At 45.5% G+C, this 16,163-nt stretch overlaps 1 protein-coding gene and 1 long non-coding RNA gene across 4 annotated transcripts in view; one reads left to right on the forward strand and one right to left on the reverse strand.

Moving 5' to 3' along the window:
* The window catches only part of PAPPA (pappalysin 1), a 557,592-nt gene that overhangs the window by 525,795 nt on the left and 15,634 nt on the right, over positions 1 to 16,163 (forward strand). For all 3 annotated transcript variants that reach the window (XM_081575791.1, XM_081575790.1, XM_081575782.1), the window contains 2 exons: positions 7,509 to 7,580; positions 12,602 to 12,700. In XM_081575791.1, coding sequence (XP_081431917.1) covers positions 7,509 to 7,580; positions 12,602 to 12,700 — 171 coding nt within the window. The remainder of the gene's footprint in view (positions 1 to 7,508; positions 7,581 to 12,601; positions 12,701 to 16,163) is intronic.
* LOC145540849 (uncharacterized) overlaps positions 1 to 16,163 on the reverse strand; it is a 31,848-nt gene that overhangs the window by 7,856 nt on the left and 7,829 nt on the right. Inside the window, exons 3-5 of the long non-coding RNA XR_014078590.1 lie at positions 2,331 to 2,441; positions 2,061 to 2,109; positions 1,537 to 1,717 (exon numbers count right to left, since the gene is read on the reverse strand). This is a non-coding gene — a long non-coding RNA (uncharacterized LOC145540849). The remainder of the gene's footprint in view (positions 1 to 1,536; positions 1,718 to 2,060; positions 2,110 to 2,330; positions 2,442 to 16,163) is intronic.

Genomic DNA, 16,163 nt, shown 5'->3' on the forward strand with positions numbered 1-16,163 from the left:
GCGGATGTGCAGGGTGAGTGCTCACCGTGTTGCCCCTGGTGTGCCCTTTGGGGCCCAGGGCACAGCAGATGCTCCTGTTTACAGTGGCTGAGTCAAGGGACTAAGGTTCAAGACTGAGCCCAGGCACCTGCTTGCTGCATGTGCCCGAGTTTCCCCTTCTGTGAAATGAGAGCTGGACTGAAATCAAGAGTCACAGACTCAAAAACTGATGGGAACCAGGCAGGTGGTATCAATGGGTGAAGCAGGCCAAGTGTGTCACTTTGTATTCTAAACACTGAAGTGTCGTAGTTGTAGTAGTATAAATACATCAGGCAGAAAGACTAAAATAAAACAAATGCCCATGTACGTACTACCCAACCTAAGAAATAAGGTATTGCAAATGCAGTTACTTTCTTATTGAGATAAAGCTTGCATGCTAATCTTAAGCATAAGGCTTGGTCAATTTGCATGCTGTGTCCACTCGTGAGGTCCAGATCGGGGTGAGGACCTTTACCACTTCTCAGACAGTCCTCCCCTTTCCACGCCAGGCGGCGCCTCCATCACCAAGGTCTCTTCTGTTGGTTTTGCTTACTGCATGTAGCTGGAATCTTAGCATGTATAGCCAAAGAAATTCTTGTGTAGCCATACGTTTTACCTTCAGAGAAAAACACTCTGTCCTTTCCTTTCTTTCACGTTCTCCCCCTTTTCAAGCCTCCTCCCACACATGCACTTTGGAAAGCAGTGAAGATACAGAGAAACCTTCCTCTAACGTAATCAATAGGACGACGCAGACTCTCTGTGATAGGTGGAAATACCCCTCCGCTTGAGGCTGGGGAGGCTGCAGGGAACGGTGGGGACTGTGGTCAACTGAGAAACACACCCTGGCTGCCAAAGGGGGAGCCGCCAGCTGAGTGTGACAGCGTGGAAATGTGGGCCCAGTGTGGCCAGATTTTCCTTGTTTCCTTGAGTACAAGAAATCTGAAGTCTTTAAAATATGCAGCCTCTCATTTATTAAATATGGGCAAGTACTTTTGACTTCGATTGAGCGCTTTGTGTGCCACGCCAGACATGTCTGTGGGCTTTGTAGCCTGGAAGCTGTTGGCTTGCCGCCTCTGGATGAGACACTCTTCCAGGCTGGAATTCCGGAATTCAGGGGGCAGCCCCTCCCGCATCAGCCCCTAAGGAGCATCTCCAGTCTGCCCTGCAGCCCCCCTGCTTAGGGTGCCGAGAAAGCTCTCTGACAGGAAGTGCAGCTCACAGCCTCAGAGAGTCCTAATGCCTCTGGGTAGCGAGGATCACACCATCGACTCAAGGGACATGGGTTTGAGCAAACTCCAGGAGATGGTGAAGGACAGGGCAGCCTGGCGTGCTGCAGCCCGTGGGGTCACAAAGAGTCCGGCACGACTGAGCGACTGAACAACAACAACAGCTGGGATCTTGGCTTCTTTAAGAGCTTCTGGAAAAAGGATGGAAGGAGGAAAGAAAAGAGGAAGGGAGAGAGGAAAGGAGGGTTGAGGAGGAGAGAGAGGGAGTTAAGGCAAAGCACCACGTACTGACCCTCTGTTGTGACACGCGGGCACTTTTTCTGAGGAATTCACTACACTCCAGTGAGATCAATATTATCACCACTTTACAGAGGAAGAAGCCGAGGTTCTCAGAGGCTGTCACTGCCCAACGCACGTGACTTGTGTGACGGAATCGGGATTAGCACCCAAGACTAAGGCTGATGCATTCTGTCCTACAAGACAACCACGGTACACATTATAAGTAATAAACAAGTGCAATACATCAGACAAAGGATGCAAAATTCATCCCTTGAAGAGAAGGCATCAGACTCTAAAGATCAGAGGTAGAATGGTTCTGAGTGAAGACGAAGTCCAGTCTGTGTTTGTTCTGAGTGAAGACAAAGTCCGGTCTACCCAGTGTGTAGAAGGAGACATCCTGTGCCCTGCAGGGGAAGCCCGGAGGTGGGGAGATGTGTTCTGAGACCAGCAATTCCTCATTCACTCTGGGATGCACTTATACATTCACTCATTTGGTCATTTACTCATTAACTCATTCAATGAACATAGGTTAGGTACCTCAAAATGGAAGGCATTCTTCAAACAAGGGATACGGAGTGGGAAATACCTAGGTTAAAACAAACAAACAAAAAAAAACTTACACAGAAGAAAGCCAGAAGCTCAGTAACTGATAACAAAGGAAAAATAAACAGCTTATGCAGCTGACCCACAGAAGGTCCTATAAATAAGGAAAAATAAAGGAGAAAGAAGGACTTGTCCCAGAAGACATCAGAGGGGGTGTCAGGTCTGGCCTTAGAACAAGGGGGTTCTTCTAAGACACTTTCTCACATCTTTGGCTCTGCTTGGGTCCGTCTTCTCTGGGGTTCAGCTTTTAAACACTCTGCTTCTGCTGCATTTGTCTCAAAGCCCCTCCACCTTTCTGAACCTTGGTCTTTCCATCTGTCAAAAGAGTAAGTGTTTTTATCCTGACCAGTTTGGGAGCTAGAGGGTTTTGAAAGAGAATATAGTTTTCAAATTATAGATCTGGAAATAGGACAGATATGAGTTTAATTCCTGACTGTCATTACCTGGGTGTATGATTTGGGGCAGGTTATTTAACTTCTCTGTACCTCAGTTTCCTCTTGTGTAAACCAGCATCAAAAATAGTGCATAAATACTGTATGATATCACTTATATGTGAAATCTAGAAACCATACAGATGAATCTATATACAGAAAAGAAACAGACTCACAGATATAGAAAACTAACTTATGGTTACCAAAGGGGAGGGGGAGGGAGGCAAGGACATACAGGAGTATGCGGCGAACAGATACAAACTACTATATATAAAACAAGTAAGCAATAACGGTTTAGTGTATAGCATAGGGAATTATGAGGAGGGAATGGCAACCCACTCAGTGTTCTTGCCTGGAGAATCCCATGGACAGAGGAGCCTGGTGGGCTGCAGTCCGCAGGGTCGCAAAGAGTCAGACATGACTGAAGTGACTTAACACAAGCACACAGGGAATTATACTCAATATAATAACCTATATGAGAATATAATCTGAAAAGATAACTGAATCGTTTTGCTGTACACATGAAAAAAGTACCTATATCATATATATTTTATATTTATGGACCTATATCATAGTTATGATACATGTTAAATGAAATGAAAATTCTGAGCACAAGGCTTGGAGCATAATATGTGCTTGATAGAGGGTTTTGTGTTGAGGCGGCAAGGGAAAATCGTGATGGAGCTGTTAGTGGTCCTGTGATGATGATATGGTGATAGTGTGATAGTGGTATTGATGATGATGATGGTAATGGGGGTGCTGATGGTGATGATGGTGCTGGCGTTATGGATGATGGTGGGGGTGGTATTGGTGGTGGCGATGGTCATTGCAGCCAAGAAGAAGAGACAGTCTATTCTTCCTATGTAGCAAGGCAGGGAAGAAAGCTGTCTTACAAAACCTAGTCTGAAAGGGCTCTGACTGGGCTAGAGGTCTCACTGGCATCAAGAGGAGCAAGGCTGACCTCTGAGGGGACCCATCTGGGATCTCGCAGCACAGTGTAAACAGCCTAGTCTTTCCTTCAGCTCCTGCTGCCTCTCCCCTTGCCCAGTCCTCCTGGCAGACAGAGGGGCCCTGTAGGGAGCCAGGTGGGGCGTGCAGCCCTGAGGAATAGTGGAAAATCCAGAAGACTTGGAAATATAAATAGGCTCATGCAGATAGTATAAAAGTCCTTTTTCTGAACTCACGTCAGGTAAACCTCAACTGACAGAAACTTGTACAACCACACCGAGACACTCCCACGGATGGATTAAATTAGGTCTCAAATAAACAGGGGGTGGGGATGGGCATCAGGTCCCTGTGGATCCTGACCCTGCTGTTTTCTACTACTTGAGTTCAGTTCAGTCGCTCAGTCGTGTCCAACTCTTTGCGCTTATTTTTTTGAATGTTGAGCCATAGCCTAAATGCTCCTCCAACATCCCTGAATGTTGGCCGGGATCAGACGCTCAGACCCAGGGGTGGAAGTCTGGTTAAAACTTGCCAGATGATGAAAGCAGGTGGTCCCCCCCACTTCTGGCCTCCGGGGTTAGGAGGCAGAGGGGTGAGAAAGTAGCCGAGCTGGAAGGAAGGGACGAGACTCCTCACAATCCTTCACTGGATCAACGTGCACTTGTTTGCTGTGCTCCATCCTGAACCTCGCGGGTGGGGATGGGGACGGGCAGAGATGTCTAACACCAGGGTCTGCCCTCTTACCCGCAGCAGTTAGTCCTGGATTAACCATTTCCACATGCTTTCTCTTAATGCATCTTCACAACAAGCCTGCACATTTTCAGGACCCATTTTGCAGATGGGAAAACCTAACCTCAGAGTGGAAATTTCAAGTCAGAAGTGCAACCATGTCTGTCATGCCTCAGTGCTCAATCTTTCCCACACATCACCTTGTGTTTTAGGAGAAGACAGTGTCAACAGAGGCAGGAGGGGCTAAAGAGTAGATTTCACATTGTCAGACTGTGGTTGGCAGATCCTAAGTTAGGTTGTTTGTCCGAGATCTGTAATTAATTCAGTGTACACTAAACTGGTCCTCTAAGCTAGACACTCTGCTGGGCTTTGCAAATGCTTTTCTGCTGCTCTGGAAGAAAAAGTGAAGGTATTAGTTGCTCAGCCATGTCCGGCTCTTTGCAACCACATGGACTGTAGCCCACTAGGCTCCTTTGTTCATAAAATTCTCCAGAGAATACTGGAGTGGGTAGCCATTTGGAGTGGGTAGCCATTCTCTTCTTCATGGGATCTTCCCAACCCCGGGATCAAACCTGGGTCTCCCACATTGAAGACAGATTCTTTACTGTCTGAGCCACCAGAGGAGCCCAGGAAGACGAGTAAAGAAAATAAGTGTCCCTTAGTAAAATCATCTCTATTTTGAGATGGATCCATTCATATGTAACATAAATATTGACTGATTATCCTCCATGTACCAGGCACCATTCTAGGCATAGAAGACCCAGGGTGAACCAGAGAAATAGGACAGAGAAGAAAGGCACCCAGTCCAACCTCAGCCAAATCCTGGAGTCACGAGATTCCACGCTCACCAGGAAACCTAATCACAGTTTTGCTCCCATATAGGTCTACCCTTGGGGAGAGAATGGACTGGTCACATGGATTTTCCACAGTCTGACCCTTGTGACTGTTCATTTCTTAATTAAAATTAATCAACTGGCACTCTGCTGAGCCCTGACCATGGAGACTTCAATGGCTGCTCCCTGACGCAAAGTTATCTGTCATAACCAAGCTAAGCATTTGCCTCCAGGATGTTTTAATTAATTTTTTTTAAAGAAATCATTGTAGGATCTCCCTGGCGTCCCATGGATAAGACTCTGTGCTTCCAATACAGGAGGCATAAATTTGATCGATATTCGGAAACCTAAGATCCCAGATGCTGCATGGCATGGCTAAAAGATTAAAAATAGATAAATAGATAAACAAATCATTGTAATCGGGCATGAAAAGCAGGGCCTCTATGGCAGAATAGAAAAGGGAGCTTCTGGGATTGCTACCTTAGCCCCAGTCTTGATGCTGTTTTATTTTCCTAGTTTTGTTTCTCTTTCTTTTTTCACCTCCATAAGAAATTACTCTGTTGGATTTTATGTTATGAGCCACCTTAAATCATTCCTAAAAAATATGCTTAGTTTCTTCACTAAGAAACTAAGTTGGTTTCTTCACTGAACAGCTGTGGAGCTTGGGGAGTTTCTTCTCCTTATGACACAAGATTAATGCCCACCCTCATCCCCTGCATGGTGATGAGCAATAAATAAGAAAATGAATAAAGTAAATAGCACCATAAATGCACTCAATACATTTTAGTTGTCATTATAATAATAATTTTATTAAGGGTGGCTATAAGTAAATGTATATACATATACTTTAAGTTCTGCCTGAGGGAATTGGGGAAATCATCATAAAGGAAGGTAGTCTTTTTTTTTTTTAATTCTAAATTTATATGCTATTTATTTATTTTATTGGAAGAGAAGGAGGTGACAGAGAATGAAATGGTTTGATGGCATCACCGATTCAATGGACTTGAGTTTGAGCAAATTCCAGGAGATAATGAAGGACAGTGAAGCCTGGCATGCTGTAGTCCATGGGGTTGCGAAGAGTTAGACACGACTTAGCCACTAAACAACAACATAGTTAATTTACAATGTGTTAGTTTCAGATGTACAGCAAAGTGAATCAGTTATACATACATCCACTTCCTAGGTGGTGCTAATGGTAAAGAACCCTCCTGCCAATGTAAGACATAAGAGATGCAGGTTCTATTCCTGAGTCGGGAAGATCCCCTGGAGGAGGGCATGGCAACCCACTCCAGTATCCTTGAGTGGAGAATTCCATGGACAGAGGAGCCTGGTGGGCTACAGTCCATAGGGTCGCAAAGAATCAGCCATGACTGAAGCGACTTAGCATACCCAGCACCCTTCTTTAGATACTTTCCCCATACAGGCCATTACAGACTATTGAGGAAGGCAGTCTCGCACAGAAACGTAAAAGATAACTAAAGATTCTCCAGGTGACAAGATGAGGAAGGACCTGCAGTGAAGGGGAGAAGCAGGGCCAAAGTCACAGAGATAGGAGCGTGCGCGGCCTCAGGAATGGCGGTGGCAGAGGTTTAGTCGCTAAGTCGTGTCCGACTCTTGCGACCCCAAATGGTGAGCCAGGCTGTATGGCAGCAGCAGGTGAAGCAGGAAGGGTTTCCTGCCCGTCCAGGGTTCCCAACCAAAGGTGCATTCCTGCATCCGCCAGCCCAGCGCTCTCAAACTGTAGTGTGTATCAGAATCACCTGGGAGGCTTGTTTTTAAAACACACGAGTCCCAAGTCCTGGCTTCAGGGATTCAGACTCCCTAGACCCAAGGCAGTGCTGAAGAGGCTGCCGTTTCAGCGTGCTCCCGTGTGATCGTGATTAGGGCGATCCTCGGCGCCGAACTCTGAGCAGCCCTGTTCCATACCTTCCTCCATCTCCCTGCTGCAGCCACGCACTTGGACATGCATGTGCTCACAGGTGTGCAACCGCATGCATGCGCGTGCACGCACACGCGCACACACACACACACACGTGCGCGCACACACACACACACACACACACACACACACTCTTCCTCTCTCTCTACCCTTCTGCCTTCCTCCCGCCTTATCCCCGACTCTGTCCACGGGGCAAACATCAGCCAGGAATTTCCTGAAGTGCCTTTCCGACCATGTCTCTGTCCTGCAGGTCTGCTTCTCCTCCTTTCTTATTCCTGCCAGAGAAATACAGAATCAGGACACCTACAGTGAACACAAACATTATTTTAATCTTGTGGCTCCAGTTCAGGCAGGTACCTGGGCAAATTCTTCATGTAAATGCCAGGGTGAGGTCAGGACTCAGAAGATCCAAGAAAGGAACAGGGGCATTGAATGGGATTCCAGTGAAGAGATGGCTCCCTCGCAGCCGCAAACGCGTCTAACCTCTCTCTCCCTCTCTCTGCAGAGAGTTGTCTGCACGGCTGGTCTCAAGTGGTATCCTCACCCTGCTCTGATTCACTGTGTCAAAGGTTGTGAGGTGAGTTCCTCAACATGGTCCCACTATGGTTATTACTATTATTGTTAATCATGGTAACACTTACTATGCCTGCTAAGTGCTTTAAATACCCCTCTAACAGACTTTTTGCATGGGAGTCAGCAGTCCTGTTTTACAGCTCATGACACTGATGCACAGAGAGGGCAGCAAACACATTCAGACACACACTGAACGGCTAACAGAGTCAGGATTCCAGACCAGGTATTTCTGGCTCAATATAATGTTGCCTCTGAAAGGGAGACTGGGACTGAGAGAGTCCATATTGATTTAGCAGCTATCATACGCCAGGCATTTTACCAGCATCGACTCATTTAACTTTTAAGAGCCACATGAGGCAGGTTTCTTTTTTTTTAATTTCTACTTTTTCTGACACCATTAGCTGCAGATCACTTCCTTCTGCCCCACGTCTTTGTCACCCATGCGCTCATCCACTCCAGAGGAGACAGGGACACCTTACCCCAACCACTTAGAGCTGGAAGTGGGACAGCTCCTCTAACCCTCAGGCCTCTGACCCTTCAGGGAAGCCATTCCCTGGACCTTGGCATTTTGGAGCTCTGTCCCTGGGTATCAGCGATACGCTTGGGGAGGGGCAGGGCCAGGGTACTCGGCCTGTCACCTGTGTTCTCAAGGGGGTGCTGTCCCTGGAGGTCAGAGACATTCTGTGCACCCTGTGCCCACCTGAATCTTTTCAGCTGGCATCAAAAGGAAGCCCCAGATCCCATCCAGGTGGACGTCCACATCTCTGTGGTCCCCTCAGACCCCCCTCAGGAAAAGCCAGGTGGAAAGGAGTAGACTGCTTTAGAAAACTTTGTATTTGATGGAATTCTTAAAATGTCACAACCAGAATGCTCTTCTAAATGATGGGGAGACTAAGACCTAGCTAGCAGCCAGGTCTAACGTTTGATGGAATGCCAAACTGGAACAGCTCTTAATGTGATCTAACCTCCTCCTTTGGGGTAGACTGGAAGAGGGCTAGAGGGGGGATGGAGCAGCCCGAGGTTGTATTGCATAATAGACATAGAGCTAAAGCATGAACCCAGGTCTCCTGACTTCCAGGCGTGTGAATTTTCTCCTCCACTGGCCACTCCTGCCCACAGACCACCCCCTGGCCTGTCAGTGTCACAGGACAGTCCCTGGGTCATATTTCTGTGTATGGGTTAGGGACCTCCTGTGGCATCTGCTTAGGGCACAGGACACTGTAGTTTTTAAGAACTCCCTTTCTCCCAAGATTCAGCAGAAATGGCAAAACCAAAGCCAAGGACCCGAGACAGTTGCATCCTGCCATCTCTCTGGATTGATCCAGCATTTCAGAAAAAGGAGGCTTGGGTTACCTGGGCATGCCTTCTGCTGAGTTGGCAGTCTGGGCGACCAGTGTGACAGCGGAATTCGATCCCTCCTTTGACTCAGCACTAAGGCCTTGGAGACCCTCACCTGCCTGGCTCTGAGCTCTGCCAAGTGATGCTTATCGCCTTTGCCCTTGCAGGTGCCCCCATGTCTCCTTGCTTTCTAATAGCCTGTCTCTTATCTGAGCTGAAAAGTATGCTTAGAAAAGACACAAATGCTGGGTCCAGGGAGGAGCTATCATCCTGGAATATCTACAGTAGCCAAGATTGATAAATGGTTTGGGAACCTTGAGCCCCCTACCCTCTGCCCCAAGCTGTGTCTAAATTAGCAATTTAATTGCTTGTCTATCAAAGCTTCACTGGGGGCCTATTCTGTGCCCAGCACTAGTCTAGGTTCTGAGAGTGCAATGGTTTTAGTCAAGTGAGAACAGTAACTATGTTCTCTTGACTCACCTAGATATCTTCTTACCTTTCATCCACCCATCCGTCTACCCTTTTACTGATCATTTTACAAAATAAACATTTAAGGAAAATATATTTGATAAAGGTTTGCTCAAATTGCCAGCATTTTGCTAGGAAATCTAAGATATAAAAATGGATGACATACATTCCCTGTCCGTAAGGAACTCACAGTAGTAAAAGAGATAAAGAAGAATTCTAAACTGATATACCAAGAGCTATCAGCAAAGCAGGTACAGGAAGCTACAGAAGCACATGGAATCCCAGGGGTTATAGGGAAGGCATTTTGGAAGGGTGATGTTTGAGCTCTATCTTGAAGGATGAATTGTCTTCCTGAACACACTGTTAGTAGAAGTAGCAGTGTGAGGAACACCAGAGAAGAAACCTCTAAGTTGTGGAGCTTCTCACATATGATTCTCTCCCTATAGAAAGCCTCCCTTCTCCACCCCCTGAGTAATTTCCACCGTCTGATTAACTCCTACTCATCTTATGATCTCAGCTGAAACAATCATTTCCTCGGAGACTCCTTCATGGAGTTCTCTGATTAGGTCTTCATGGAGTTCTCTGATTAGGTCAGATCTTCCTGCTCTTAATTCTAACAGCATCATGTACCTTTCCTCCATAGCTCTTATCAAAGTTAAAATCGCCAATTAGATAAGTGATCCTTTGAACAAAGTCTGTCTCCTCACTACAGTGTAAGGCCTAGAGGGGGAGGAGCTCTATCGGGTTGGCCATAAAGTTCATTCAGGTTAGTCTCTAACCTTGTAGGGAAAATCTGAACAATGTTTTGGCCAACCCGATACACCGACTCATTATTACATCGCTTTTTTTTTTTAAGCACATTGTGTGACACATAGTAGGTGTTCAACAGATAGGATTGAACAGAAGATGAATGGATAGATGGGTGGGTGGGTGGATATAGCAGCAGGAAAGGGTACATAGAAGAGAGTAGCTAGTAATGAGACTGGAGACACTTTTCAGCGGCCTGGTAAAAAAAGAAACATTTTTATTTTATTTTTCTTCCTCCTCTTCTTCTCCAGCTACTCCTTTACCAAGCTAGTTCTTTTCATTTTAAGAAAAGGACACTTGGTTTCTGTGATTAGTCCTTATATATGATATGAGAAAGAACATAGAAAAGAGAGCCCCCAGACAGATCTCCTAAGGCTCAGAAAAGAGCAAAGGGCTTAACCTTTGTGGTTGGTGCCTCTCTGCTCTAACACGGATGTGGTTAATGTACCCGTCGTGGCAGTCACAGGGCAGAGTCCCCCCTGAGCTCACAGCCTTGCGTATCTGCACACGCAGTTGAGCTCAGCTCTCTCTGCTCTTCGCTCTGTCTTGCTGAGATCTTTTTTAGAAGGATTGGGGGCAGGAGGAGAAGGGGACGACAGAGGATGAGATGGTTGGATGGCATCACTGACTCGATGGACATGGGTTTGGGTAAACTCCAGGAGTTGGTGATGGACAGGGGGGCCTGGCGTGCTGTGATTCATGGGGTCGCAAAGAGTTGGACACCACTGAGTGACTGAACTGAACTGAACTGAATAGGGTGGTGATGAAATGGAATCAGGCATCAAGAGTTGGTGGCACAAACACTCTGTGAACCTGGAGCATAGATGCAAGAGACAAGGATGCCACACAGGCTGGACTCCTTGTGAATTTGGTTCTCCCCAAAGTAAGCCCACAAGAAGTTAGGATGGGAGGGAGAGACCGCTGGATCACAGAGGTTGTGCTGAGATGCAGGGGTCTTAGCCAGCTGTTGACATCTTCTTTCTCATCAACAAGTCACTGAGCATCAGAGGCCCCCAACCCGAATTTTAATCAGAGAAGTTTCACTTTCATCTGCTTTCTATATTAAAGGGTTACACAGTATTACCTCTGATGAGGGGAGGGGTATGTTCACTGTTTTGAGAAAACAGTGGTCTAATCCTGCCTCTTTATTTTACCACGGGGAGCCCTGAGGCCCTGAGACAATAAGCCACTTAATCAAAATGGCCGAGTAGCCAACCAGGTTAGACAGTATGCTAAGTCTTTAGGCGGGAAATTGAAGTGCTAGGGGTTGCAGAGACCCCTGCCTCTACCCTAAGCTGACTCTGGGTTCAGATCAGTAACAACTCCATCATGTTTTCCTCATCTTTCAAGCATTTCAGAGTTGGAAAAACATGGGGAAGAAAAGAGAGAAATTGGCATATTCTAGGTATAACCTAGAAGGGTAAAGAAAAATGAGATGTCAGCTTAGATTGAAGTCTCTACTCTGCCTCTGACAGTTTGCTCGTGGCCAAGTCCCTTTCTTGCTCTGAGCCTCAAGGTCTTAATGTGTAAAGTGGGAAGAGCAATGCCTACCTCACGTGTTTTTTGAGAACAAGAGGAAAACAAACATGGAAGGTGTGTGACATCCAGTACATCTACACTCTCGTGTTAGAGGAGAAAGTGCCCACAACCACACACCAACCGTTGTGCCAATTCCTATGAATTCTTATGTTCAGTCTATAGTTCTTTGGTAGTTTACATTCAGCTTCCCAGTGTATTTGCATATATATTTATTGTAAATTATGGTTGTAAATATATACTACCAGGAAAGTAGGGGGAGGGGTCAAATTTTCTTATTTCTCCAAGTGAAAGGAGCCCTGTGCTTCAGGAGGACATAGTGGTCTATCCTGTGCTTTTGCATACCCAGCGTATAAGTGTGTGTCTCCTAGCATAACTGTAGTTGAGTGGGGAAAGATCTTGGCTAGTTAAGAGGCTTTAAAAATGGTAGACGTGATGATTTGTCCAAAAGGGTGTAGAGATTTGAAGCCAGGTAAGCTGACTCAGAGGTTTGTGAGAAGAAGCTGCTGCTGCTGCTGCTGCTGCTAAGTCGCGTCAGTTGTGTCCAATTCTGTGCGACCCCATAGACGGCAGCCCACCAGGCTCCTCCGTCCCTGGGATTCTCCAGGCAAGAATACTGGAGTGGGTTGCCATTTCCTTCTCCAGTGCATGAAAGTGAAAAGTGAAAGTAAAGTCGCTCAGTCGTGTCCGAATCTTCACGACCCCATGGACTGTAGCCCATCAGGCTCCTCCGTCCATGGGATTGTCCAGGCAAGAGTACTGGAGTGGGGTGCCATTGCCTTCGAGAGACAGCTAAATATTTACAGAAGCCAGTTGCTGCTCACTCCAGGATGCTAATCAGGCCTCCCTTCTTCCTGCCTCTCTCTTCACATACAGCCCTTCATGGGAGACAATTACTGTGATGCCATCAACAACCGAGCCTTCTGCAACTATGATGGTGGAGACTGCTGCGCTTCTACAGTGAAGACCAAAAAGGTAGGTAGACCAGTGCGCCCCCCTCTGCAGCCACCCCTGCAGGCGTCTCCAGCTTACTGGCCCAGGATCAGCCCTGGGTGTTGGAGAGCCCATTGTCCTGGCTGTGTCAGCACTCCCCTACAAGTTTCATTGTGTTCACTGCATTGTATTTTCCAATCTTTTACTCAGTGGTGGTGGTGGTTTAGTCGCTAAGTCGTGTCTGACTCTTGCGACCCCATGCACTGTCGCCCCTCCAGGCTCCTCTGTCCATGGGATTCTCCAGGCAAGAATACTGGAGTGGGTTGCCATTTCCTTCTCCATTTTACTCAGTAGTTCAGCTCATATCATGTGCTGAGCCCTGAACTAGGTGTGGAGGTTCATGGATGATCTTTGTAGATGAGGTCCCTTAACCTCAAAGCTTAGAGTCAGGTATGGAAGCTGGCAAGTTGAAGTGCGATGCTTTTTAAAGGCAAGGACAGAGTTCCCTGAGGGCCCAGGCAAAGGGTTGGAGAAGGCTCTGTGGAGGGATCGTCATCAATGCACAGAACTGAGGGATAAGAAGGGGCAGGGAGGTGGCCAGGTAAAGTGTCTGGGGCAGGAGGCTGGCATGTAAAATCCTAAGAGAGCACACACGTTTAGGGAGTACAGCTAAGCCCAGGGGAAGGTGGAAGATGAGACGTTCTTGACAAGGTAAGTTATGACCTTGAAGCATTTAATAATCTCTTTCATTTTTCACACCTGGAAAATTAGCGGGTGTGGTCTTGGTCACCATTTTCTTCCTTAGCATATTAGGATGTAGCGGGAGTGATTCAAGTATTTATGGTAAAACTGGAGCACCCAGTTGAGATGTGGTGGCACCCACCCACAGAGGAGGGGCCACCTCCACTTTCCTCCTGGTGAGAGCTGGAACCACAGTTTGGGGCCTGAGCCAAGAGTTGGGAGAGAGGTGACCAACCTGGCCCAGTGTGAGTTAAAAAGTATTCCTGTGATGAATGAGTTCATCGGGAACTGTTTCTATTTTCATGCTCATCTATATTCTAAGCTGAAAAATCATTTGACCTTCTCTCTCATTTTAAAGAGGGGAAACTGTTCTTGAGAGAGGAGGGGCACAGACTCATGGTCATTTTGGCTATAGAGCCCTCTGTGATGACGTCGTCCAGACTTTGCATTGCCTTAATGGGGGTTCTGAGGCCCATAAAGGAGGGATGATTTGTCAAAGGAAGAACAGTGAGTGATAGAGCAAGGTTCCTGGCTTCTATCCTCGTCCCTTTGTACTGCAGTGTCCTTAAGACAAATTGTTCCTTCAAGAAAGATGCTCTGATTCTAAATGAAGGGGTAAACAGGGCAAGACCCAAGAAACACTCAAATTGGAGACCTGTTACTGTTTCTCTCAGTTGGTACCAGGCTTGTCTGATTGCATTTGCTTTGCTGTATATTGTTAGTATACTTAGTATATGGTTGTGATGTACAATAATTTATGAAACTATTTTATCTCCAACTTTTGATTTTAACTTTTAGGTGATTACATTTTCTCACAATGATAATGATGCTAATGAACATTTTTGCACAGAAATATTCTATAACTCTAATTATTCATTTACAACTGATTCTTGGAATTGACATGAATAGGATATAAGATGTGAGCATTTTTTAATATTTTAATCTTATTGGCATATATTTGGTTGTCAGAGTTCTGCTAGTTTCAGTAAAGAGATTCAGTTATGCCTGTAGTTCTTTGTAAAGATTCTTTTCTCATGTAGATTATCACGGAATACTGCATAGAGTTCCCTGTGCTGTACAGTACAGCCTTCTTGGTTATCTGTCTTACGTATATTAGTGTGTGTGTGTGTATCCCAAGCTCTTGATTTATCCCTCCACTGCATGTTTCCTTTCTGGTGACGTAAGTTTGTTTTTGATATCTGTAAATCTGTTCCTGTTTTATGAATAAGCTCATTGGTATCTTTTTAAAAATTAGATTCCACATATGCTACTGCTAAGTCACTTCAGTCGTGTCCGACTCTGTGCGACCCCACAGACGGCAGCCCACCAGGCTCCGCCGTCCTTGAGATTCTCCAGGCAAGAACACTGGAGTGGGTTGCCATTTCCTTCTCCAATGCTTGCAAGTGAAAAGTGAAAGCGAAGTCGCTCAGTCGTGTCTGACCCCTAGCGTCCCCATGGACTGCAGCCCACCAGGCTCCTCCGTCCATTGGGATTTTCCAGGCAAGAGTACTGGAGTGGGGTGCCATTGCCTTCTCCGTTCCACATATGAGTGATATCATATTTGTCTTTCTCTGTATGACTTACTTCACTTCTTATGCTAATCTCTAGGTCCATCCATGCTGCTGCAAATGGCATTAGTTCATCCTTTTTATGGCTGAGTAATATTCCATTGTATACATGGACCACATCGTCTTTACCCCTTCCTCTGTCAATGGACAATGAGATGGCTTCCATGTCTTGGCTATTGTAAATAATGCTGCAATGAGCAGTGGGGTGGATGTTTAGTATATTCATTTTGACAATATTGATTCTTCCAATCCAGTAACATAGTATAATCTTCCATTTGTGTCATATCTGATTTCTTTCATCAGTGTCTTATAATTTTCAGAGTAGATGTCTTTTGCCTCCTTAGGTAGATTTATTCATAGGTATTTTATTATGTTTGGTGTGATGGTAATTGGGATTGTTTCCTTAATTTCTCTTTCTGATCTTTTGTTGTTAATGTATAGGAATGCGAGAGCTGCCTGTGCATTTGTATCCTGCAACTTTACCACATTGATTGATTAGCTCTTGTATTTTTCTGGTGACATCTTTAGGATTTTCTATATATATTATCAGGTCATCTGTAAACAGTGACAGTTTCACATCTTCTTTTCCAATTTGGATTATTTTTATTTCTTTTCTCTGACTGCCATGGCTAGGACTTCCAAAAATATATTGAATAAAAGTGGTGACAGTGGATTTCCTTGCCTTGTTCCTATCTTAGAGGAAATGCTTTTGGCTTTTTACCATTGAGAATGATGTTAGCTGTGGGTTTGTCTTATATAGCCTTTATTATATTGAGTTAAATTCCCTGTATTCCCACTTTCTGGAGGGCTTTTATCATAAATAGGTGTTGAATTTTGTCAGAAGCTTTGTATCTATTGAGATTATATGGTTTTTATTCTTCAGTTTGTTAATGTAGTGTATCACACTGATTGATTTGCAGATATTAAAGAATCCTTGCATTCCTAGGATAAACCCTGCTTGATCATGATGTATGATCCTTTTAATGTATTGTTGGGTTTGATTTGCTAGTAGTTTTGCATCTATGTTCATCAGTGATGTTGGTCGGTAATTTTCTTTTTTTTGTGTGTGGTGTATTTTGTCTGGTTTTGGCATCAGGATTATGATGGCCTCATAAAATGAGTTTGAGAGTGTTCCCTCCTCTGCAGTTTTGGAAGATTTTCAGAATGATAAGTGTTAGCTCTTCTCTAAATGTTTG

This window comes from Giraffa tippelskirchi, chromosome 1 (assembly GCF_054371585.1).
Source record: "Giraffa tippelskirchi isolate mGirTip1 chromosome 1, T2T-mGirTip1v1.2.pri, whole genome shotgun sequence".
NCBI lineage: Eukaryota > Metazoa > Chordata > Mammalia > Artiodactyla > Giraffidae > Giraffa > Giraffa tippelskirchi.